General features: G+C 39.1%; 1 protein-coding gene across 1 annotated transcript in view; it reads left to right on the top strand.

The window, feature by feature from the left end:
• The window catches only part of CSMD1 (CUB and Sushi multiple domains 1), a 2,014,689-nt gene that overhangs the window by 1,844,581 nt on the left and 142,908 nt on the right, over window positions 1–27,200 (top strand). Inside the window, exons 42-46 of the mRNA XM_043893675.1 lie at window positions 7,658–7,846; window positions 13,706–13,883; window positions 15,966–16,111; window positions 16,881–16,961; window positions 18,025–18,138. Of these exons, the coding sequence (XP_043749610.1) occupies window positions 7,658–7,846; window positions 13,706–13,883; window positions 15,966–16,111; window positions 16,881–16,961; window positions 18,025–18,138 (708 nt within the window). The remainder of the gene's footprint in view (window positions 1–7,657; window positions 7,847–13,705; window positions 13,884–15,965; window positions 16,112–16,880; window positions 16,962–18,024; window positions 18,139–27,200) is intronic.

The following is a 27,200-nucleotide window of genomic DNA, read 5'->3' as shown; positions in this document are numbered from 1 at the left end:
GTGTAGGGACTTCAAGAATCAGCTTATGGTTGCTGGGGGGAGGGGATAGTTAAGAAGGAGGGGATAGACTGGTACATATTGTTATATCTAAATATAGATAACCAATAAGAACCTACTGTATGGCACAGGGAATTCTGCTCAATGTTATGTGCCAGTCTGGATGGGGGGGAAATTTGGGGGAGAATGGATACATGCACAGGTGTGGCTGAGCCCCTTTGCTGTCCACCTGAAACCATCACAACATTGTTTCTTAGTCGGCTATACCCCAATACAAAACAAAAAGTTAAAAAAAATCTGTGTAGGAATCATATAGACCAGAGATCATAAAACTGCTGAGTTTCATTAGCAAAATATTAATATTTTTTAAGTTGTCAATATTTAGCATTAGATTTTCATAATCAGTGAAAGACCCCTTTTCCTGTTGCGATGTCAGAATCAATATTTGCCAGTGTCGGCATGGGGCTGCTGTCCCCTGAAGTGTCAAAGTGATGGCCCTTCCAGGGTGTGAAGGCGTCAACTTCAAAAATCTCCTTTAGCGGGCTGCCAGCTTTGAACTTGTGTCTGCCTGGCCTGTGGGCATCAGAATCTGTGAGTTATCATCCAGGCTAAACACCTGGTTCACTGAGGAATGTTTTATTTATTTGACACCTGACTCCAGTATCCACATTTAAAAAAAATATTCTAAGCGATATATTTTTTTAATGTAGGCAATTAATTGATATAATTGAAAGACATAAAAATAAATTAAGTAAAAAAGAACAAGAACATGAATATGAGGTGTTCAAATTTCTTGTAGAGTATCTTAGCTGACAGGGATGAAACTTAATTAGATAGTTTGTCATTTTATAAAATTTGTAAGCTGGCCAAATGACACAACTCTGATGTGTGTGTCACATGGAAATTCCTAGGTTCCACTTGAGATTTATAAGTTAAGCTTATGATTAATAACTCATAAGAAGATGCATAAATCATGCAGAGAATTCTTGTCATTCTCAATGATGTCTGTGTGTACCCCTTATTACTAAGCTTTCTCATTTATTTATGACCATATTAAGGTCACAAATGTTACTAGTACACGTAGCTGTCTTGAAGTTAAATGACTTATACAGAACTTGAGACGTGAAAGATGAATTGTGTTAAATAAAATTGAGTTCAGGTACCCTACTTCTAAGTCAAAAACTGGAAGATGGCTGATAGGATGAAGATATTTATCAACTAATTAGATATCAATCAGAAAATATAATAGGCATTAGAAAGATGACTACATGGTTCCGCCTGCTGTCACACCAAGTGCCTGTAATTTAAACACTTGATGCAAATACCACTTAAGACTGACAGATGTGAATAATGATTATTTTCTCAGATCCAAACAAAGGATTCTCCCGAAAAAGAGAAATTCTGAGTGTTGTCTTCTTTTTGTAGTAGAGGTATGAGCTTTTTGGTACTGAGATTGTTTTTCATAGTATTTGCAAAATGTTGCCATATTAAGACTTTTGTTGTTGTCGTTGTTCAGTCACTAAGTTTTGTCCGACTCTGCATCCCAATGGACTATAGCCTGCCAGGCTCCTCTGACCATGGGATTTTCCAGGCAAGAATACTGAAGTGAGTTGCCATTTCCTCCTCCTGGGGACCTTCCTGGACCAAGGAGTGAACCCATGTTTCCTGCATTTGCAGGTGGATTGTTTACCACTGAGCCACCTGGGATGCCCATTAAGATTCTTAATGACTTTCTTTTCCTTTTCTTTTTTGAGACTTGACATTTGGAGAAGTTCAATACTTATCTTGCTTCCTTCCTTCCTTTCTTTTCTCCTCCTCCATCTTTCTTTCTCTCTCTTTCTTTATGTTTCTTATATTACAAAGCATAATTGTTGAATGCCAAAAACTTAAAGGTAATTTTAAATGCTTTAGCCATAGGTGGTGAAAACATCTTTTTCCTTTTGCTATATGTGCTAAACACCTTTGAAAAAAAACACCTTAATAGGACATGTTAAATCTGCTTATTCATGCATACGATCACAAAACCATTGCACTTCTAGTGAATTGAATCTGTGAGAAAATAACCTATGGTTTGTGACTACCAGTTTTTTCCCTTTAGGAGGAAAAGCAGTTAAACTGCCTTGATGTGCAATGAACAACTGAAGAATTCATTCACACTGACTGTATGAGGACCCTCAGTGTGATTCCTTATAGACACGGCTATGATTTAAACATGGAATTGTTATGCCTTTAAAGCTGCTGCTCTTACTTCTGTTAGCGTGCTCTTCTGAGTTGTTGGGGAGCAAGGACAGTGAGCTTCCTCTGTCCTTTTTCCACCGTCTGCATGTCTGAACCAAGGTCTCAACATGAGGCTCTTTATAAAGAAGGCTATTTTCACTGAAAAATGCTTAAAGCGGTGGGCAATACACCACTTCATCAATCCTCATCTTCTGCAGGGTATCCTTTCTCATGATGGAAAAGTGGTTCATGGACTAAACTCTTAGAGACCAGGGTCAAAATCTTAAAAGGTGTCCCATTTCCTCCCTGAAGGTCATGTGGATCTGCTTTTCCTTTCATGGCTTTGCTGAGAGTGAAGTAGCAATCTCAGCCCCTTTCTCCCTTAAGGGAGCTGTTCCTCGGGGCCAGAGGCTCACCTGGACAGGTTTGTCAGTGGCTGTGCCCCCAAGGCGACGGTGCCTCCAGGTATCCGTGTCCTAGTTCCGGTATGCTTCTTCCCCCGTCCTCCCTCAGCTCGAGGCAGTGAAGGGAGCGGGTTCTGGGTCTGATTGTGAGTCTGAAGTCTTGTCTTGGCGAGGCCAGCAGTTTCTCTGGGTCAGAACAAACGTTTCTTCGCGATGTAAAGGCTGTCGTGTGAAACGACTGCTGGGCCCTCAGTGCTGGGTTGGTGGGAGCACAAGACGCAGTTGGAGCTGCCACTGTGAGCAGGCAGTTTGGTGACTGGTCCCGCAGGGGAGCCTTTGGGCAGCCCGGAAGGCACGGGCTGGGCTGCAGCCTTCACAGTGAGGCAGGTGCACATCACCAGTAGGTTTGACGATCAAGGAATTCACATGAGCCGTAAAGAATATTTAGGTGGCTAATCTGTCTTAAAACTGAGAGCTAGGAGCGTGCCCTTGTCACAGAGGGCAGTGACGGGTCATCCTAGTCACGACAACAGCCCCATTTGGAAGCTGGTGATCTTATGTGCGCGTGCACTTGAGAAATTCCATGGACGGCTGCATGAGTCTAGTCACTTCTGGACCAGAGCAATCTTTTCATTGAGAGGAAGCTGAGGACATGAAAGGGGTTTCGAGGCCATATTCAGTGTGGACCCTGATGCTGACTGCAGCCTGTCCTTCCTGTAACAAGGCTCTTTCTTAGTATTTCACACTAATTCCTGGTATTAGAACTGGCTTCTCCCCGGAGTCAACCTCTATCAGAGGAGAGGCTTGAGTGCTATGTCTTGAGCAATGAAACATATTTTATCATAGAAACCAGACATTTCTTATGATTAAGACTTAGCCTTACTCAGTTAATGCGTACCAACCATGTTCACTGCATTTGTCATCATTGTTAATTCTTGTAGATCAGATAGACATAATTGTTCTCCTTTCACAAATGAAGGAAGGAGCCTCCCAGAATTGAAGTGGTTTGGTCCACATCCCAGGTCCATCAGATGGGAGACATAGGTCCAACTCAGTCCCAGGGCTCCCTTGCAACACATTCCAAGGCCTCTGCTATTTTGTAGAACTACCTCAAGACTCTTGTCTTTACTTCAGAAACCTATTTCTCTGTTGCTTGATGATTCTCTATTTCAACTTTTCAATGATATATCATACAACGAATCTTTTAGAAATACTGGATAACACCTCAAAAAGTCTTTGGGAGTTGTCAAATATGGAAGTGTCTGAAAAATATCTGAAATGTATGAAGGACTCAATGGCCTTCAGTTGAAACAGAACTTGTCTGAAAATGGTGATTTTTTACTTCTCTTTATGCTAGAAGTCACTTCCTTATAAAATTCCAGTGAAGTGGTCTTTCTTTTTCTCTCTTAGTTGATGTTTTTTTCTCAAGTTAAAACATTTTATGTTATAAAAATTAGTTATGGCAGTTAATGATTTCACCATGAGTGATGAGTGCAGATCAACAAAGCCGTGCTTAGATAAGGATTCTGATCCCTGGTTGAGCTGGTCTTCACCCCCAGGCCCAGAGGTCCAGGCACATGGAGGTATCACCTGTGTTCGGAGGTACATGGATATGGGCAGTGCTGGTAACACACAGTCTCCTGAACCTGTACTAAACAGCATGCAATGGGAATCCTTCCAAAATAAATTTTTAGCATACTAACAAATAATTTTTTATTACTTCTTTGTGTTTACTTAAAAACAGTCCTGTAGATCAATATTTATGACCATGATTCAAACTTTGGGACATTAAAAAAAAAAGAGAAAATGTGTGTGACTTGTGACCTATCAATTAAGAATTTGGAAATATTGTTAGTGATATTTGAATAGTAAAGGACTCCATTAAATAAGAGATTTAGAAAAAGACTTGAAAATAGTGTTGCTAATATGTGTAGTTAGTAAAATACTCACAACTGAAAACAGAAATAACTGGGATACAAAATCTTAAGAAAACACTGAAATGAGCTGTGGGTTTTGTTTTTGGTTTTGTTTTTCACCTGTAAGATATGATTTGTGAGATGAAGAATGGGTCCTGGTTTTTAAAACCATATCTGTGTCCCCTTGAGAAGCGTCCTAATTCCTCTTCTGTGGCCTGGCCCAATTCTTTGTGAGGTTCTCCCTCGTGAGAGCTATAGACTGTGAACAGGATGGTCACACTGGGATGATGACCCCCAGGCTCCTCTCCTTGAACCCCCACCTCGTCTTGGAGACCCGACTTCCTCTGTCCTCGGGCCCCCACTGCTCACTCTGCTGAAAGGTCTTCCTTTCTCGGTTATTACTTGGCTGTATCTTCTCCCCACTCAGATCTCAGTTTCAGGGCTACTTGTTCAAGGAAGCAGGTTTTGATCACTCTCACTTAAACCTCCATCCTGCCCCCCCCCCCCAACCTTTATATTAGTCCTTGTCCTTCTTTAACAACAGTTTACATAACTTAGTTATTTTATGTAATTACCAACATGTTGATTTATTTGTGTCTGTTCCCCTAAATAGAATGTAAGCTTTGTGAAAGCAGGATCCATTTCTGTCTAGTTTCTATCTATAACATAGCAGACAGTCAGTACAGGACTTCCCTGGTGACTCAGTGGCAGAGAGTCTGCCTGCCAATGCAGCGGACACAGGAGACACAGCATCGATCCCTGAGTCAGGAAGAAGGAAATGGCAACCGACTCCAGTATTCTTACCTGGAAAATTCCTTGAACAGAGGAGTCTGGTGAGCTGCAGTCCATGGGGTTGCAAAAGAGTCAGACTCAACTTAGCTACTAAACAAGAAGACACTCAATACATGATTTTTATTTTACTCAGTAAATGAGTAGGTAATAAAAACTATAGTCCTGCCTACATGGGCTGGTAGTCTCTCTCTCTCTCTCTCTCTTTTAATGCCCTTTAATCCCCATACAAGAAAGCTGTGTTGGTACCATTAAAAAAAGAAAGAAAAAAATATCTTTCTTCTAATCAAGGGTAACCCAAAGTTTTTAGACTTAATATCATGGGGCTGCTAAAGGCAACTTAAACTTCCATTTTCAATCCCTTTCACACATGTTAGATGATGAGTAGAAATGGGCTAATTTCATACATCCCTAAACAAAACTTGAATGTCTTTCTTAAATTATGCCAGAAACCACATAATGTGTAGGGAAATGCATCGTGGTTCTTGTTATCAGCATGTGTGATGAAAATGTGGAAAGTGTGTGTGAATCTGTGTTAAATGCTGTTTCACATGATGGTTCATTTGGCATCTCTGTTACTTCTTACCTCCTTTATAATGTACCGTGATAACTGATTTTTGTATTAATACCACCAGAGCCCCACTAGAGCATAAACAGAGTCTCCCAGGGAGGGTGGAGTGAAGTTGAACAAGGTTTTATTTGATTTTTGTCCCATGAAAACTGGAAATCCATTTTTGATAGTTTTTCCTTTTTAAGTTTAATTATTAGCAGCCATATTTGATATATTTATTAGAGGACTCATTTCACCAACAGAGCTCACTGTGTTTGGAGTAAAACAAGAATGAGAACAAGCTGCTGACTCCAGTGGAAAAGAATATAATAAAGAAGGAAACTGGTTGATAGTTAGAACACAGCGTGGGGTTCTCTGTTCTTTTTCTGAGCCCTTGTCTGTGAGGTAATGTTAGACTCTGAAATAGCAGTTATCTCGAGGAGGGAAACCATGCGTTTGACAGAGCACAGAAGGCTTAGTGATAGAGCACAATAAACTAATAAACTAATAATATAGTTTATTAATTATCAATGTATTAATAACAGCACAATAAACTAATAAACACAGTAAACTATACATTATAAAAAGGCTGTACTGGGGAATTCCCTGGCGGTCCAGAGGTTAGGGCTCTGTGCTTCCACTGCTAGGGCCCAGGGGTTCGATCCCTGGTCAGGGAACTAAGACCCGCAAGCCACGTGGTGTAGCTAAAAAGGGGAAGTTTAAATAAACAAATAAAAGATTGTACTGGTAGTAATGGCTAGGTATGACACTACACTATTTTTTAAGGGAAAAAAAACTAAGAAAATGGAATGAATTTATTTTATTTTTTTGTTTATCTGCACTTCTTGTTTTGATTAAATTCCCCTCATATATTTTCTTCCCAAGGTATGCCTTGTCAAATTTATTTTTAGTATGTGCCATATAACTTCTAAAGCACACAATATGTCTTCATTAAATGCAAATTCTTATGATTATACTACTAAAAATAAGTACTGTTTTATACTGTTGTTGTTCAGTTGCTATGTCTAACTCCTTGTGACTCTTTGGACTACAGCATACCATGTTTCCCTGTCCTTTACTATCTCCCAGAGTTGGCTCAAACTCATGTCCACTGAGTTGGTGATGCCATCCAACTATCTCATCCTTTATCATCCTCTTCTCCTCCTGTCCTCATCCTGTCCCAGCATCAGGGTCTTTTCCAATGAATCGGCTCTTCACATCAGGTGGTCAAAGTATAGAAGCTTCAGTATCGGTCCTCCCAATGAATATTCAGGGTTGTTTTCCTTTAGGATGGACTGCCTTGATCTCCTTGCAGTCCAAGGGGCTCTCGAGTGTCTTCTCCAGTACCACAGTTTGAAAATATCAATTCTTTGGTGCTCAGCCTTTTTTCTGGTCCAACTTTCACATCCGTACATGACTACTGGAAAAACCATAGTTTTGACTAGATGGACCTTTGTTGGCAAAGTGATGTCTTTGCTTTTTAATATGCTGTTGTGGGGTTTGTCTTAGCTTCCGTCCCAGAAGCAAGCATCTTTTAATTTCTTGGCTGAATTCACCATCAGCAGTGATTTTGGAGCCTAAGACTATAAAATCTGCCACTGCTTCCACTTTTTCCCCTTCTATTTACCATGAAGTGACGTGACTGGATGATAATGGGTATCTTAGTAAAGATTTCATAAACTTTATATAAAAAGTTCATGCTAAGAAGCTGTATGTCATCCTATTCCTCTAAATTCCAGACTAATTACACTTCTTATTTATGAGCTTGTTTCTCTCTGTTTCAGCCTATGAATTACAGAACTGCCCTGACCCACCACCTTTCCAGAATGGGTATATGGTCAACTCTGACTACAGTGTGGGACAGTCAATATCTTTTGAGTGCTATCCTGGATACATTTTAATTGGCCACCCAGTTCTCACCTGTCAGCACGGGATCAACAGAAACTGGAACTACCCTTTTCCAAGATGTGACGGTGGGTTAATCACTTTTCTCAAGCAGTTTCATTTTCACATGTATAATGATGCATGAAATATTAAAGGAATGCATTCCAGAATTCATTAATTTGTTCAACCAATTTTTATTGGGAATCTGTTATATTAAACTCATGCCACTTAGTATTTCAGGAATATATCATATGTCAGTCAGTTTAAAAAAATGGAAAGGCCTTGCCTTCAAGGAGATTATAAGGATAGCCAAATAATACACACGAATATTTATTATGCAAAATCAGGCACGAGGAGTGTTTTATGATTGAAGGTACAAAAGACGGTGATTGCTGGGGAAGTGATTGACAGTATTATCTTCATGGTTAGAGCAGTGTTTGGCTTTACAGTGGTTCCATCAGATTTTGGATTAGAGGGGGATTGAGTGTGTATCTTACCCTAGATACTTTTTTATTGTTTAACTTAACAATAATCACACTGATTTTGTATCTCAGAAAACTGACTTCATTTTTACAGTTAGATTTGAATGGCACGTACTGTTTTGCTACTCAGAGACAGAGACCATCTCAGAGAGAAGAAGCAGTGATAGCAAAGACATCCTAGAGGAGCAGTCTTGGGGGGAAATGAAGTAGTGTCCTATGATGGTGCTTGAGGATCAGGGTTTCTTGGAAATGTTCAAATCAGGTGATGGGAATGGCATCAAGGAGGGTCTGGATTCAGTGAATATCCTTGTCTGAGCAGAAGTCACTTCTTCAAAGCTTCTATTTGACTATCTAATTTTTACTATGACTTTGAAATTTCTACAACTTTAAGTTAAATATATCAAGTGCTTTGTTTTTGAAGAATTCATATGAAATAGAAAAGTTTGCTGTAAACCTAATATTCTAACATTATAAATACAGTATCTCTGAATGAAAAAATAATGAAATTACCAACTCTGTGGACCTTTGAAATGCTAAATACTTATATCCCAGGGGCAAAGAAGGGAAAGGTATCCAGCTGTGTTTGAATTTGAATTTCTACTGTAGAAGTTAAAAAAAAAAGCATATAGATAGACTTTTTAAATGATATTTTTCACCTGTACATTTCCATTCTTTATCATTATATAAACAACTATAAAAGAAAAACATTTACTGTGTTTTTAAATCGTAATTTTAATCAACTACATATTTAGTAACTTAAAACAGCATTTAAAAATCATTTTATAAAACTAACAATAGCAATGGGATATCTGATATTTTTTATTAAAACACTTTAAAAACTACTCACCATTTTAAAAATTCATATGTTTTTATGTTGAATTGTTAGGACTGAAATCCCTTTTTACTTGTAGTTGTTCCCTGAATTCTTTGAATTCACATGTAAGTAGGAGACTCCTTGGCTTGATATGAAAAATAGAATTAAGTATTTAATTAGATTTCATTGCTTTTTCAAGTCCAACTTTCCAACATGGAAATAACTGCCAGTTTAGAATTATTTTGTCAGTGTGATGATAATAAAATATATCTTTTTGGGTGATATATGATACAGAATATTAATCAGAGTTGGCAAAACCATGAAGCTAAAATCCTGCAGACACCCAAGACTGCCCAGGACTCCTGGTGCCACATGAAAGTCCCAGGACCACAGCCACCCTGAGGGTGGATAATTCACTGGTAGGCTCACAGAACCCAGTAAGCCATCTACTCACGATTGTGGTTTATAACAGAAAAGACAAAAGTCACCCAAGGAAGACAGATGCTTGCTCCTTGGAAGAAAAGCTATGACAAACCTATACAGCATATTAAAAAGCAGAGACATCACTTTGCCCACAAAGATTCATCTAGTCAAAGCTATGGGTTTTCCAGTAGTCATGAATGGATGTGAGAGTTGGACCATAAAGAAGGCTGAGTGCTGAGGAACTGAAGCTTTCAAATTGTGGTGCTGGAGAAGACTTGAGAGTCACTTGGACAGCAAGGAGATCAAACCAGTCAGTCCTAAAGGAAATCAACCCTGAATATTCATTGGAAGGACCGATGTTGAAGCTGAAGCTCCAATTCTTTGGCCACCAAATGCCAAGAACTGACTCACTGGAAAAGACCTTGATGCTGGAAAAGATTGAAGACAGGCAGAGAAGGGGACAACAGAAGATGAGATGATTGGATCGCATCACCAACTCGATAGACATGAGTTTGAGCAAGCTCTGGGAGTTGGTGAAGGACAGGGAAACCTGGTGTGCTGGGGTCCATGGGGTGGCAAAGAGTCGGACAATTTTGGGCAATTGAACAACAACAACAATATTAGATTAAATTCTAAAAAATAAAAGTAACCAGGGAATATTCTTTTAAAACCAAAGGCCCTCAGGTTGGTGATTAAGTGGACTTTCTTTCCCTCTTCCTCTTCCTGAGGTGGGGGTGGGGCTGAACCTCCGATCTGAGGCTGGTTCCCCTTGCAACTAGCCCCAAGGCTTCAGATTTCCTAATTTCTTCATTAAAGTAAACTCAGGTGTGGTTGAAAGGGTCTTGTTTTGAATAACAAAAGACAATTTGATCTTTTTTTAATCACTTTGTAAATTCTAAGGGTTTTATGAGTTCTGTGCCAAGAACAGCAAGGAAGATCAAAAGTGTATTTCTTATTATTGTTGGGGGAGTGTGTAATTTCCTTGGTTCTGTCTTGTCACAACAAAAATTTGAAGCGACGGACCAGCATTACAGCCCTCGAATGGGCCAGCATTGCAGCTCTTGGACAGACCAGTGTCACAGCTCTTGCAGTTCTTGGATGGACCAGTGTTACAGCTCCATGTTACAGCTCAGTTTTATTTAGAAAATAAAGGAAAATATATCCTCGAGGCATGAGGGCTTGATGACCCAAAAGATGTAAAGAGAAGAGAGAGAGACCCCCAGCCCTTTGGCTCCTCGTTTTATATGTTTTTTTCCTCCTCCCCCTGGGCCTACCCTGTGTAAATTGAGCTAGCCAGAAGTGCTGTTTGTTCTACCTGAGGTCCTCACTCCATTCCTCAGACCTTCCTTTGTTCTATTTTTGCAGGCTTTTCTCTTCCTTGTCTTTTAGCCACCACCGTTCTGGACTCCTTTTTCCTATTCTAACTACCTAGCATGATAAATGCCACTATTGCAGTGTTTGTTCATGTATGTGAAGGGATTGCCTTTGTTGGCTCTCTGGTCCTGGTGTGGAGGAGGGATGCCATCTGTGTGGCCCCCAGTTGTGAAGTGCAGTGTGTAATGCTCTCATGTTCTATGGTCTGTCTCCTGGCTGCCTGGTTGCCTGCCCCTCCTGCTAGGCCAGGCTCCTGGGCAGACAGGTGAGAAGCTGGGAAGTACTCATGGTTGCAGGTGGTGCAGGGGCCCTTCTGTGCCCAGATGCTCCCCCTTGCTGGGCTTGCTGGCTGTTTTCCACTGGAGGGGCCTCTTTGACCCTCAGCCTCAGGGAGAGCATGGGGGTGGGTGCATTTCCTGCTGAACTGGATTGCAGGTCCCTGTTGCTGCAGAGATCCCTGAGATGCCGCTGGGATGTGGAAGTCAAAATACAGCTGTGGTGCCACGAAGTTGAGGGGAAAGCCTCTGGGAGAAGGTGCTGGACCAGGGGAAAGGGAGGGGCAGCTTTACTCATTATGTCTTTTTAGGGTCCTCCATCTTCCTCTGTAGAATATAGGATTTTGCCTTGAGAAAAGTTTTAAGTGCATTGAGAGTATTATCACACAAGTCAAACTTCATATTTAGCTTTTTAACATCTTCCTTCATCACTCTGCTGAATATAGCAAGCTCTGCAAGGCAGGGATGGGGTCAGCATGATTCTCTGCTCTAGCCCCAGCTCAGCCGAGCTGCCTGGTACATAATAGACTCTCAGTAAACACTCGTTGAACATAGGAGTGAAAGGATTTGTTATTTGAATATCATAGATATATCATGGCAAATATATTAAATGACCTAAAAAAATCAGAATGTGTTTTATGAAGAAAATAACCATATTATTTATTTTGCCTTTTAAGAGGTGGACACCATGTTTTATGTTTGTTCTGTTTCCCTGCCTCCCCATGGGAAGGGCACTACTCCATGTAAAGTGGCTATACTTTAATAAGATGCAAATTAAAAAGTCAAAATGCTGAAGGAAAATTTAGAGTTATAAATCAATAGATAATAACTTCAAATCACACATGAGATATGTCAGCCAGTGGCTTCAACACATGCGTTAAGTGTTTTCTCTTCATTGTCTCACTCATTTCCAATCCCTCAATTACTTGGTGTCTGTTCTTTATTGAGATCTGAGCCAGGCAATGGGATTGATGAGAGGAGGTTTGATGGGGCTATGGATATGGTCCCTGACTGCTAGTTGCTAACAGTCAGATGGTGAAGAACTGTAGTCCAGGAACAAGTATCCAGACCACAGCCGCCAGAAAAGGCTGTCAGGAGGTGGTGACATTTGAGTTGAGTTTTGAGGAAGGGACCATTTCACCTGCCAGCAACACAGGAGAAAAGCACAAGAGCTATTCATGCAGGTGATGAGGACATGATGTGTGCAGCTAAGAAGAAGTATGGCCTCTCCGGGGTCACCACGTAGTCACTTGTGACCCCAGCGTGGCTTCTGGCCCTATGTCTACAGATTAGAGGCATCTGTATGTTATAGTTTGCTAGCTTACAGGTCAAGGTGTATCTGACTCCAAAACCCGCTTACAATTATGCTATAAAACTTGTAAAGTGTTCTTCACAGTGCCTTTAAATAAATGTACCCAAAATTCAGACCAAGTCAATCTACTTGACACTGGTACATTTTCTGTCTACTTTGAAATTAGTGTGCATCTATATGGTTACTTTGGCTTCATGATATTTCACCAGTCATCATTTTAAATTTACATTTAAAAAATGTACACTGGCTTATTCATTCCACCTAAATTTTATACTTTTTTTTCCATTTATTTTTATTAGTTGGAGGCTAATTACTTTACAGTATTGTAGTGGTTTTTGTCATACATTGACATGAATCAGCCATGGATTTACATGTATTCCCCATCCCGATCCCCTATGGCAAATATTTGAAAGCCTGAAAAGATTCATGTTAGTAACAGACACTCTTATAGCATCTACTGGCTTTTAATTTGATTAAAATGTCTACTTGCCTATGACTTTGATGTATTTATACCATGATGTGAATTAAAGAATATATTTTGGATTATCTGCTCATGTATGATCATTTCATTTTTCCAAAAATAAAGCAAAATAATTTCTATGGCACGAGTGATGATCACTTTATTAAGTAAAATAAAAATGGACTCTGGGTATTGTTGAGATTTTTACATCATTGGTAGTGGATGAGATGTGGAAGTGTTTCTATAAAATTTCACTTACATAATTTTATCTCCTTTCTCTAGGTATAGATCTCAGGAGAATTTATAAGCTCTTTGTTTCAAGGCAGATAGACTTAGATACTTCTCTTTTAGGCATTTTAAATAAGCTTTAGAAATCTCACTTAAAACAAAAAAAATTATTTTTCAGTTAAATATTCACACATAATTTCAGCATAATCCCTTACATCAGATAGTCCAATGGATTATCAGCTCAGTCTCAGGAGACTACTGACTAAGGTTTTTGGTTTTTTTTTTTTTTCTTTCTTTCTTTCTCCTTTTAATTATGTGGAAACGACTTTATCCTGAAGGGATTTTGAATGTTTGGAGAATATGTTAAAAAACTTAGATAAGGTGGCTTAGAAATAAAATTCTTCCAAGGTTTTAAGACTTGAGAGGAATTATTTTGACAAAGTAGTTGCTGAGGGATATTTCACAATTATTTCTTAGAAAGAAAATCTCGGCTAAGGGACTTTAGAGACTGATAAACATCTCACTGTATCTTTTTAAAGTGAACTGTGTTGGGCTTGATTTTTCTTGGCTTTCTTCTCAGCTCCTTGTGGATATAATGTGACATCTCAGAACGGGACCATCTATTCTCCTGGATTTCCGGACGAGTACCCCATCCTGAAGGACTGCATCTGGCTCATCTCAGTGCCACCTGGCCATGGCGTCTACATCAACTTCACCTTGCTGCAGACGGAAGCTGTCAATGACTACATCGCGGTTTGGTATGAGAACCTTTCCTGAAAACACCCATCTGTCCTTGTGATAAACTGTTCTTTTAACCACTTACATGTCACTTCTGTCTATTTAGAGATGGAATAGTTAGGTAGATGTCAAAACAGAAATTTACCAACTAAATCTAGAGATAGAATAAACCTCATGTACCATGCTACGTGGTAGATATATTCAGGATTACTCTAGCTAGAGGAGAATATCCCCAAAGTATTTTATTTTTCATGTTTATTTCTTGTTTTAATTTTTATTTATCTTTTTGGCCATATCACATAGCTTTTGGGATCTTAGTTCCCTGACCAGGGATTGAACCTGGGCGCTTGTCAGTGAAAGAGTTGAGTCCTAGCCCCTGGGCCACTTGGGAATTCCTTCTTGTCTTTTTCATTTTCAAGCATAAATCTTTTTTTTCTTAAAGAAAAGCTGATTGGATCCTTTGCCATATAATAATTTGATGCTTCTGGAAATACTGAAGAAATGATTACACACAGCTTTCTCTCTGTACTTTATAAACCTTGCAGAACTGCCCCCTCCCTACTCCCCCTTCCCCACCATGGGCTCTGTAGGGGATGCCGTGGGGGATGTAGCCCTAGCTCCCCATCTAATGAGCCATGTAGCCTGGGTTCAGTTCAGTTCAGTTCAGTTGCTCAAGTCATGTCTGACTCTTTGCGACCCCATGAATCGCAGCACACCAGGCCTCCCTGTCCATCACCAACTCCCAGAGTTTACTCAAACTCATGTCCATCGAGTTGGTGGTGCCATCCAGCCATCTCATCCTCTGTTGTCCCCTTCTCCTCCTGCCCCAATACCTCCTTGGTAAGTTAACCTAAACTCTCCTTCACTGAATGTTCATGTCTATTGGGATGACTATTTGTACCATTGCCTTTGGAGGTGAGACTTTATGGGGAAATGGGAATGACAAAATATGATGGGAAGAGTAGAGCTTACCATTGGGGCACAGTCCAGATTTGGAATAAGTTGGATGTGCTTTAGGAATAAAGTGCCCTGAAAACTCAAGCATAATCAGAGTTAACAAGGCAGTGTGTGTGTGTGTGTGTTGGTGAAGTTGTTGTAAACGTAGGGGTTATCTTAGCCATTAGAAATTCTCTGAGGCAAGAGAATAGGTGAGTTGCAGGCACTGTGAGGCCCCAGGTGTGATGTAGCTCATGTCTTGGGAGAGCACAGGAGAGAGAAGAGTTGACCTGGCCAGGTAAGCTGGGCAGACCATACAGGACCTCATAAATCATGTTAAGGATTTTGGGCTTCATCCTAAAGCAACACGGATTCACTTTAGAGTCATAAGAGGGAGAATTATAGGACCAGGTCCTGGTTGCAAAATACCCATTATTATTGTGTAGGGGGCAGGTCAGCTGGATAAGATGGGAGACTGGCCTGTGAGGCTATAGAAATAACTCTGGGAGTGGTAAGAAGGGGAGATCAGGGGACAGGACCTGTGTTGTGGGAACGAGCAGAAATGGAGAACCTGAAATGTTAAGTTGACCTATGAAGCAAAGCAAGACAGACAAACGACACCGAAATGAGAAGTCACACTATAGTATCAGCAGCTTTACCCAGATTAATCAGTAGATTTAGCAGTAGGAGCAAGGTCTCCCTCCAGCAGCGGAGGGAGCCCCTGTCCTCCAAACACTCATGAGACAGACTGGAGTGCAGTCACCTATGAATATTAAACATCTTAGTATTTCTAAACATGGAATCTAGAAGATGGTAATATTTTATTCAGTTTTTTTTAATATTTCAGTTCAGCCACAAGAGCTCCATAAATCTCACCCACAATTAAAGAGACACCCTGAATTTAGACTTTAAAATGGGAACATTTGAAAGGAAGCTGATATGTGGTAGTGACGTCACTAGAATAGATGTGACCTTGCCTCAAAAACACCTTTGAGAAGGTCAGGTGCAGGAGGAACAAGGGAGCCCTAAGTTGCTGTTTGAAGACCAGGCTTTTCAGCTGGATCCTGGGTTCAGACAGAAGAGCCCGGCAGTCAGAAGAAAACGGTTGCGAATTTAAGCTGTAACTGGAAGCTTTTTATTTAGAGGGCTCCTCCTCTCTTTCCCAGGGACGGTCCTGATCAGAATTCTCCGCAGTTGGGAGTTTTCAGTGGGAACACAGCCCTAGAGACAGCATACAGCTCCACCAACCAAGTCCTGCTCAAATTTCACAGCGACTTTTCAAATGGCGGTTTCTTCGTCCTCAATTTTCACGGTCAGTGTATTTTTACTCCATTGATGATGGCAGAGAATCCTAGCTGACTTTTCTCATAGGGTTGACATAAACTTTGTTTACAGCTAAAGTTCCATGTTTCTGTCAAACGAAAGCCTGTAGGATTTTCTCACATTTCATGCTGAGGTTCCTGTGATTCCTTTTTCTTACTGACGTATTTAGGACTTCACATCTCTTTTATAGTTTATCTTGGATTTGCCCCCAAGATAAGCGTATTGTATGTGAAACTCTGATATGGAGGCCATGGAAATACATTTAGTAGCTTTCAGAGATTTCCTCATCTCTGTCTCCAGATGAACCTTGATAGTGAATGTCATGTAATTGTAGATGGGACAAAGTGAATCTCTACTGATGTTGGGAATGAATGCTAAATAGTTTGGGGAGAAGCATTACTGGTCCCTTATCTCTCTTGAGGACTGCCACATGCATATCCTCAGGAAAAGAGACCGAGGAAGATGATGTCAGATCCCAATATGGACTTGGAACCAGCAAGAACCATTTCTCCTGCAGAATTCCAAATATATGTAAAGTGTTTCTATTTAAACATCATAATTTTTTTAAATGGTGTACTTTTCCCTTTCAGTTTTGTAAGCATTTGAAGCTCGAGACTTTAGTAAAACTATAATTTACAAATATAGATATTTTCCTAGACCTAAGCATTGTAACAACACAAGAGAGATGTTTTTTGTAAGATTTTTGTTTATTCATCAAATGTAATTTCACTTACTGTTTTTTTATATAAACCATGTAGCATTTCAGCTCAAGAAATGTCAACCTCCTCCAGCAGTTCCACAGGCAGAAATGCTTACAGAGGATGAGGATTTTGAAATAGGTAATGTTTTCATTGTTACAACATCATCGGCTCAACACAGGTTTTTTTACACCCATGCAACTGCAGTAGATAGCCAAGTTGATGAATGTTTGTCAGAAATATTCCTAAAGCTTTCCTAGAGAGATACACATTGGTCATGAATTGAATAAATATGTTTTTCTTTCTTCATCTCCATGATTTTTTTTTGCCATTTAAATTTTGCTTTTGCCACTTTGAGCACATTTTCCTGCTGCATGACTCACCAGTTTGTATTTTTCTCCTAAAAGCAGTTTTCAGACACAGACTTAAGCAGATGTTTGTGTTTAGTTAGGGAACCATTTTGGTGCACCAGAAGAAAGTCATTTGTGGCTGAAATAATGGTTAGTCTAACATTGACCTTTCCTTGAAACTGGAATGTAATTGGTAAATATATTGAATGATGCTATTTAGAAATTCTGTTTTTTCATTTTAAATTGGTGGCCTACTTCATTAAATCATCAGGCCACACTAAGAAACCTACTGTGGCGTACGTTGGCCGGCCAGTTACTGTGACAAAGGATTTCTCGGTCTCAATTACAAATACCCAGTCCTGTCTCACACCCTGTTTTATAGTGGTGGTCAAACTATGTGACCAGTTTCTGCCCTATTCCTGATGGCTTAGCTGATGAGAACATTGTGCTACTTAGACCAAGGTCATTTTGTAGCCCTCTCTGGATGCATTAAAGACATTCTCTTATACAGCCTTCAGTCCCAAGCCTCTGAATCCCTTTTCTTTCCTTCTTTCATCTTTCTTTCTTTTTTGTTAGTAATCATAGGGGAAAGGGAGTAAACATAGACATATCAGTCAAAGAAGAAAAAACTGCTCCATAATCTCTATAGAAATACTGGTTACATTTAAAGAGAGCGTTTTTATAAATTACGAACTAAAAATGACACTTTTCACTGAGTAGACTAAGCATGAATACCAGTCATGGTTCAGAAGTGGTTTGCACAGCAACTTGAGTGTCACATGTGTTTAATAACATTCACACGCTGCATGCGTCATGGAGACAGGATCGCCGAGTATGCATGTGGACTCTTTCAGGAGACTTCGTGAAGTACCAGTGCCACCCCGGGTACACGCTGTCTGGGATGGACACACTGACCTGTAAGCTCAGCTCCCAGCTACAGTTTGAAGGTGCCCCGCCGACATGTGAAGGTATGAAGCTCCTACTACAAACATGCTTGTTCCATATGGAGCATTGCATTACTTTATTGGTGGGAACTTCCTTGTATGTATCTGAATTTCTTTGTATGCATCTGAATTTGTCTCTGTGTTATGATTGTCTTGCAATTTAAATTACCCAAAAGTAGAAATACTTAAGTACCCTTCTCTTTTAGCTAGCTGTACAAAATCAAAACTACATCAAATAAGACTTCTTGCTGTTTCCCAACAATTCGTGAGTAACATTTTCAAACTTATGGCAAAGTTGAAATACTTTAAAACTAGTACCCATCACCAAGGTTGCGCCATTAATGTTTCCTACACACCCTTTGTCACCTGTCTCATCTCTCTATATTCATACATTAATGTGTTGAATAATCAATATTTCTGATACCTTCTAGGCAAATTGCAGGCATTACTATATTTCCCTCTGAATTCTTTGGCATAAAAGAATGCATAAAATTATCTAGTGTTTACTATTTTCTGTAAAATATAGAGACATTGAAATGCACATGTTTCATATAATGCATGTTTCATATCTTTGCCCCATGTGTAATAACAGAAAATATACAATAGCAGAAGAAAATCTATTGATTCAGTTGATTTGTATATAATTAGATCACTTAAAAAACTTTTAAAGGTATCACTTTCAAAAAAAGAAAGGTATCACTTTCAAGTTTTATTGAAAGGAAAAAAGATTTGGAAAAAAACATAAATAAGCTAAAGTGTCTCAATGTAAGTCAGAAGTATGATTGGTTTGCCTATCAGAAAGCTTCCCAAATTAAGACAGAATTTATTTTGTGGCTTCAAAATCACAATCACATTTGCTTCCTTTAAAGAAGGGTTTCCCTGGTAGCTCAGTTGGTAAAGAACCCACTTGCCATGCAGGAGACCCTGGTTCAATTCCTGGGTCAACAAGATGCACTGGAGAAGGGATAGCCTACCCACTCCAGTGTTCTTGGGCTTCCCTTGTGGCTCAGCTGGTAAAGAATCCACCTAAAATGCAGGAGACCTGGGTTCTATCCCTGGGTTGGGAAGATCCCCTGGAGAAGGGAAAGGCTACCCACTCCAGTATTCTGGCCTGGAGAATTCTGTGGACTGTGTAGTCCATGGGGTTGCAAAGAGTTGGACATGACTGAGCAACTTTCACTTTCCCTTTCCTTTAAAGAATGGAACTTTCTCCATTCCCAGTTCTTTCAGAGAATTCGAATATTATAATTCATTAGGGATAGTGAAACATATAAAAAGTCAAAATGTAGGAAGAGAAGACCTATAGTCTAGGTTTGATTATCCAGTGACCTTGGTTAAGACACTATTCCTCTGGGCATTATATGTGTAATGAGAAGGATCATTTGTCTGCATTGTTTAGGGAACTGGTATAAAGATGAAGTAAATATTAAATTAATTCTAAGCATCTTATAATGCTAATTATCTACCCTGTAAAAGGCAATTTTCTTTGCATTGCAGTAGCATAGATTTTGCAAATGTTCAGCCCATGAATTGATTCTTCCAGAGTATCTGGTAACTTGGTGTGTTTTCGTTGCTAATGAGGCATTCCCTGAATACCTCGTTATTTAAGAAAGGAAATAGGGACTATGATGTCTTCTACCAAATACTTAAACACTTAATTATCATTTTTCTTCCAATACTTTTCTTTTGTTTGATTGGGCCCAATCCTCCAATAAATTCTTGATGACAAATTGTACTAGTTATGAGTCCTACTTCTTCAAGTGTCATAACCACACTTTTAGAAGTTCTGCTTTGAAAATTGTCACCACTTTAGGGTGATTGATTGTTCCTTGGGAATGAGGGGAATAAATTGTTCCTTGAAAGTTCACATTTTATGCAGATAAATATCACCTTGTTGGATACTTACCTTAATTTAGGAAAAAAAAAAAATAAATGAGGGTCTGGAATGTTATTTGCCACCACCAAGCAGTTCTCTCATTTTCCTTGGACATCAGCCAAGTGTCCTACAGTCTAAATCCATCCTGAACTCTTGACCTAGGATAATGTCAAATCCCACAGGGTTAGAGGCTTAGTCCCACTGAACAAACCTGACCCCAGATGCCGATACCAACTCCAGGTTGTCACCTGTACTTCTGACTGACTGGTTATTAATCAGGGGTTCCCAGGAACCTCTCCTCTGGTTTGATCCTTCCATCAATATTTTTAATTAATTAATTTATTTTAATTGGAGGCTAATTAGTTTACAATATTGTGGTGGTTTTTGCCATACATTGACATGAATCAGCCATGGGTGTACATGTGTCCACCCATCCCAAACCCCCCTCCCACCTCCCTCGCTGTCCCATCCCTCTGGGTTGTCCCAGTGCACTGGCTTTGAGTGCCCTGTTTTCATGCATTGAACTTGGACAGGTCATCTATATCACATATGATAATATGCATGTTTCAATGCTATTCTCTCATATCATTCCACCCTCGCTTTCTCCCACAGAGTCCAAAAGTCTGCTTTTTATATCTGTGTCTATTTGTTGTTTTGCATATACAGTTGTCATTACCATCTTTCTAAATTCCATGTATTTGTGTTAATATACTGTATTGGTGTTTTTCATTCTGACTTACTTCACCCTGTATATTAGGCTCCAGTTTCATCTACCTCATTAGAACTAATTTAAATGTGTTCTTTTTAATAGCTGAGTAATACTCCATTGTGTATATGTACCAGTTTTCTTATCCATTCATCTGCCAATGGACATCTAGGTTGCTTCCATGTCCTAGCTATTGTAAACAGTGCTGTAATGAACATTGGATTACATGTGTCTCTTTCAATTCTGGTTTCCTCAGTGTGTATGCCCAGCAGTGGGATTGCTGAATCGTATGGCAGTTCTATTTCCAGTTTTTTAAGGAATCTCCACACTGTTCTCCACAGTGGCTATACTAGTTTGCATTCCTACCAACCGTTTAAGAGGGTTCCCTTTTCTTCACACCCTCTCCAGCATTTATTTTTTGTAGACTTTTTGATGGCAGCCATTCTGACTGGCGTGAGATGGTACCTCATTGTGGTTTTGATTTGCATTTCTCTGATAATGAGTGATGTTGAGCATCTTTTCATATGTTTGTTAACCATCTGTATGTCTTCTTTGGAGAAATGTCTGTTTAGTTCTTTGACCCACTTTTTGATTGGGTCATTATTTTTCTGGTATTGAGCTGCATGAGCTGCTTGTATATTTTGGAAATTAATTATTTGTCAGTTGTTTCCTTTGCTATTATTTTCTCCCATTCTGAAGGGTGTCTTTTTACCTTGCTTATAGTTTCCTTTGTAGTGCAAAAGCTTTTAAATTTAATTAGGTCCCATTTGTTTATTTTTGCTTTTATTTCCATTATTCTGGGAGGTGGGTCAGAGAGGACCCTGCTGTGATTTATGTCAGAGAGTGTTCTACCTGTGTTTCCTCTAGGAGTTTTGTAGTTTCTGGTCTTGCATTTAGATCTTTAATCCATTTTGAGTTTATTTTGTGTGTGGTGTTAGAAAGTGTTCTAGTTTCATTCTTTTACAAGTGGTTGACCAGTTTTCCCAGCAACACTTGTTAAAGAGATTATCTTTTCTCCATTGTATATTATCACCTCCTTTGTCAAAGATAAGGTGTCCATAGGTCCGTGGATTTATCTCTGGGCTTTCTTTTTTTTTTTTTTTTTTATCTCTGGGCTTTCTATTTTGTTCCATTGATCTATGTTTCTGTCTTTCTGCCAGTACCATAATGTCTTGATGACTAGCTTTGTAGTATAGTCCGAAGTCAGGCAGATTGATTCCTCCAGTTCCATTCTTCTTTCTTAAGATTGCTTTGGCTATTAGAGACTTTCTGTGTTTCCATATGAATTGTGAAATTATTTGTTCTACTTCTGTGAAAAATACCATTGGTAGCTTGATAGAGTTTTAATTGAATCTATAGATTGCTTTGGGCAGTATACTCATTTTTACTATATTGATTCTTCCAATCCATGAACATGGTATATTTCTCCATCTCTTTGTGTCATCTTTGATTTATTTCACCAGTGTTTTATAGTTTACTATATATAGACCTTTTGTTTCCTTAGGTAAATTTATTCCTAAGTATTTTATTATTTTTGTTGCAATGGTTAATGGGATAGTTTCCTTAATTTTTCTATTTTCTCATTGTTAGTGTATAGGAATGCAAGGGACTTATGTGTATCAATTTTATACCCTGCAGCTTTACTTTATTCATTGACTAGTGCTAGTAATTTTCTGGTGGTGTCTTTAGGGTTTTCTATGTAGAGGATCATGTCATCTGCAAACAGTGAGAGTTTTACTTCTTCTTTTCTAATCTGGATTCTCTTTATTTATTTTTCTTCTCTGACTGCTGTGGTAAAACTTCCAAAACTATGTTGAATAGTACTGGCAAGAGTGGGCACCCTTGTCTTGTTCCTGACTTTAGAGGAAATGCTTTCAATTTTTCACCACTGAGGATAATGATTTCTGTGTGTTTGTCATAGATGGTTTTTATTGTGTTAAGGTATGTTCCTTCTATGCCTGCTTTCTGGAGAGTTTTTATCTTAAATGGCTGTTGAATTTTGTTAAAGGCTTTCTCTGCATCTATTGAGATAATCATAGGGTTTTTATCTTTCAGTTTGTTAATGTGGTGTATTACATTGATTTATTTGTGAATATTGAAGAATCCTTGCATCCCTGACATAACCCACTTGGTCATGATGCATGATATTTTTAATATGTTGTTGAATTCTGTTTGCTAGAATTTTGTTGAGGATTTTTGCATCTATGTTAATCAGTGATATTGGGCTGTAGTTTTCTTTTTTGGTAACATCTTTGTCTGGTTTTGGTATGAGGGTGACATGGCCTCATAGAATGAGTTTGGGGATTTACCTTCCACTCCAATTTTCTGGAAGAGTTTGAGTAGGAGAGGTGTTAGCTCATCTCTAAATTTTTTGGTAGAATTCACCTGTGATGCAATCTGGTCCTGGGATTTTGTTTGTCGGAAGATTTTGTATTACAGTTTCAATTTCTGTGCTTGTGGTGTGTCTGTTTAGATTTTCTGTTTCTTCCTGGTTAAGTTTTGGAAGGTTGTACTCTTCTAGGAATTCATCCATTTCTTCCAAGTTACACATTTTATTGCCATATAGTTACTAATAGTAGTCTCTTATGATCCTTTGTATTTCTTTGTTGTCTGTTGTGATTTTTCCATTTTCATTTCTAATTTTATTGATTTGATTCTTCTCCCTTTTTTTATTGATGAGTCTAGCTAATGGTTTCTTTATTTTATCTTCTCAAAGAACCACCTTTTAGCTTTGGTGATTTTTGTTATAGTCTCCTTTGTTTCTTTTTCATTGATTTCTGCTTTGATTTTTATGATTTCATTCTTTCTACTAACTTTGGGGTTCTTCATTTCTTCTTGTTCTAGTTGCTTTAGGTGTAAAGTTAGGTAATTTATTTGATGTTTATCTTGTTTCTTGAGGGAAATTTGTATTGCTATGAACTTTCCTTTAGCACTGCTTTTACTGAATACCATAGGTTTTGGGTTGTTGTGTTTTCATTTTTTTTTCTGTGCATATTTTTATTTCCTTTTTTATTTCTTCTGTGATTTTTTGGTTATTGAAGAGCATGATTTTTAGCCTCCATATGTTTGTGTTTTTTTATAATTTTTTTACTCCTCCAGTTGACATCTAATTTTACCACATTGTGATCAGAAAAGATGTTGGAAATGATTTCAGTATTTTTAAATTTACCAAGGCTAGATTTATTGCGCAGGATGTGACCTATTCTGGAAAATGTTCCCTTTGCACTTGAAAAAAAGTGAAATCCATTGTTCTGGGGTGAAATGCCCTGTAGATATCAATTGGGTCTAAGGTCCATTGTGTCATTTAAAACTTGTGTTTCCTTGCTCATTTTCTGTTTGGTTAATCTATCCATATGTGTGAATCAGGCATTAAAGTCCCCTACTATTATAGTGTTACTTTTAATTTCCCCTTTCACACTTATTAGCATTTGTCTTATGTATTGAGGTTCCCCTATATTGGGTGTATATATACTTATCATTGATACATGTTTTTATTGGATTGATTCTTTGATCATTACTATGTAGTGTCCGTCTTTGTCTCTTATTATGGTCTTTATTTCAACCTGTTTTATCTGATTTGAGTACTGCTATTCCTGCTCTCTTTTGGTCTCTATTTGCATGAAATATCTTGTTCCAGCCCCTCACTTTCAGTATGTGTCCAGGGTTTGAGGTGGGTCTCTTGTAGGCAAGATATATAGGGGTCTTGTATTGTATGCATTTGACTAGTCATTGTCTTTTGGTTAGAGCATTTAACCCATTTACATTTAAGGTAATTATTGATAAGTATGATCTCATTGCCATTTACTTTGTTGTTTTGGGTTCAATTTTATAAACCTTTTCTGTGTTTCCTGTCTAGAGAAGATCCTGTAGCATCTGTTGAAGAGTTGGTTTGGTGGTGCTGAATTCTCTCAGCTTTTGCTTGCTTGTAAAGCTTTTGATTTCTCCTTTATATCTGAATGAGATCCTTGCTGGGTATAGTAATCTTGGTTATAGGTTTTTCTCTTTCATCACTTTAATTATGTCCTGCCATTTGCTTCTGGCCTGAGGAGTTTTCTACTGAAAGATCAGCTGTTATCCTTATGGGGATCCCCTTGTGTGTTATTTGTTGTTTTTCCCTTGCTGCTCTTAATATTTGTTCTTTGTGCTTGATCTTTGTTAAATTGATTAATATGTGTCCTAGGGTGTTTTGCCTTGGGTTTATCCTATTTGGGACTCTCTGGGTTTCTTGGACTTGGGGGGCTATTTCCTTCCCCATTTTAGGGAAGTTTTCAACTATTATCTCCTCAAGTATTTTCTCATCCCCTTTCTTTTTCTCTTCTTCTTCTGGGACTCCTATGATTCAAATGTTTGGGTGTTTAACATTGTCCCAGAGGTCTCTGAGATTGTCCTCATTTCTTTTAATTCTCTTTTCTTTTTTCCTCTCTGCTTCATTTATTTCCACCATTCTATCTTCCACCTCACTTATCCTCTCTTCTGCCTCAGTTATTCTACTGTTGGTTCCCTCTAGAGAGCTTTTTAATCTCAGTTATTGCATTGTTCCCATTATTAATTGACTCTTCTTTATTTCTTCTAGGTCCTTGTTAAATATTTCTTGCTGCTTCTCAATCCTTGTCTCTAGTCTATTTATCTGTAACTCCATTTTGTTTTCAACATTTTGGATCATCTTTGCTATCATTATTCTGAATTCCTTTTCAGGTAGATTCCCTATCTCCTCCTCTTTTGTTTGGTTTGGTGGGTATTTATCATGTTCCTTTACCTGTTGAATCTTTCTCTGCCTTTTCATTTTGTTTAGATTGCTGTGTTTGGTGTGCCATTTCTGTAGATTTGAAGTTTGTGATTCTTCTTTATTGTGGCATCTACTCCCTATGGGTGGGGTTGGACTAGTGGCTTGTCAAGGTTTCCTGGTTTGGGGAACTTGTGTCTGTGTTCTGGTGGGTGGAGCTGGATCTCTTCTCTCTGGAGTGCAGTGAAGTGTCCAGTAGTGAGTTTTGGGGTGTCTACAGGTTTGGCATGGCTTTGGGCAGCCTGTCTTTAAATTGTCAGTATTGTGTTCCTGATTTGCTGAAGAATTAGCAGGTGTGTCTTGCACTGGAACTTGTTGGCTCTTGGGTAGAGCTTGGTTTCAGTGTAGGTATGAAGACTTTTGGGTGTGCTCTTGTGTACTAATGTTCCCTGGAATCAGGCGTTCTCTGACATTCTCAAGTTTTGGAGTTGAGCCTCCTGCTTCTGTCTTTCAGTCCTTCTCTTACAGTATCCTCATACAGCACAGATGATAAAACAACTAGGTTAATGGTGAACAATTCTTCACAGAATTGAGTGACACACATAGAGATCCAGAGAGGTACATAGAGAAGAGAAGAGGTAGGATGGAGATATAGATGACCAGGAGAAGTCAAAAGGGGAGAGAGCAATCTAGTCAGTAATCAGTTTCCGAAGTGTTCTCCACAGCCCAGAACACCCAGAGAGATTCACAGAGTTAAGCAGAGAAGAGAACGGGGAGGAAGGAGATAGAGGTGACCTGGGGGAGAAAAGGGAGATTCAAAAGGGGAGAAAGCAATCGAGCCAGTAATCAAACCCCTAAGTGAAAATGGATACTGAAGATTAGATTCTTAAAGATACAAAATGGATAAAAAAAAAAGCAAAGATTAAAAATCTAGAATAGAGTTTAGACTCTCAAAAATACAATATAAAAAATATAAAGCAAAGTCAATCAGAAAGATTAACACACACACACACACACACACATATATTTGAAACTTGCTTAAAAAATAGGGTCTTTTATTTTTGCAAGGTAATTGTAGGTTATAAAAATGAAAACTAAAGGAGTAATAAAGAACTTAATTTTTCTAATTAAAAAGTATTAATAGTAAAAATATATCTAGGAATTTCTCTGGAGCTGTTATGGGCAGTGTGGGCTCAGTTCAGTTTCAGATATTTCCTTGTTCCAGCTTGCACTTGTTCTTGAGGTCTATGGGCCCCCTCCAATGCACAGTCAGTATTAACTTCAGGGTTTTAATCTGTTGCACCTGTCACTTCCAGAGTGGTTCCCTCTCCTTTGTTTATTTTGGCTTCCTCTGTTTGCAAGTCTCTTCTGTGTCTGATTTCCACCCTGACAGAAGGGGGCAAAGATGGTCACTTATTTAGACTCACTTGTTCAGTTGTGTTGTGTGGAGGGAGGGACTCTGTAAACAAATTTCACTGGTATCTATGGGGAGTGTTTTCAGTGTCTGGGCCATGCTGGGTTTGCCCCTTCCCAGGTCTACAATGCCCAGGCTCCATGGAGCTCTGCAAGGACACTCTCCCAAGTGGGCCCTGCATTTTATGTACTTCCCAGGTCTAAGCCGCTCAGGTCCTCGGGTGCTCCACAAGGGCGCAGACCGGGTTGGTCTGTGCATTCTGTGCCCTCCCCAGGTCCGAGCAGCTCAGGTGACCACGTGCTTGGTGAGTGCACTGTCCCAGGTGGGCCGTGTGTCTTAATCACCTCCCAGGTCCTAGGTGCTCGGT

The sequence above is a fragment of the Cervus elaphus genome, chromosome 32 (assembly GCF_910594005.1).
Source record: "Cervus elaphus chromosome 32, mCerEla1.1, whole genome shotgun sequence".
Taxonomy (NCBI): Eukaryota; Metazoa; Chordata; class Mammalia; order Artiodactyla; family Cervidae; genus Cervus; species Cervus elaphus.
The sequence above is the reverse complement of the archived record's forward strand: the minus strand, read 5'-3'. Positions and strand labels throughout refer to the sequence as shown.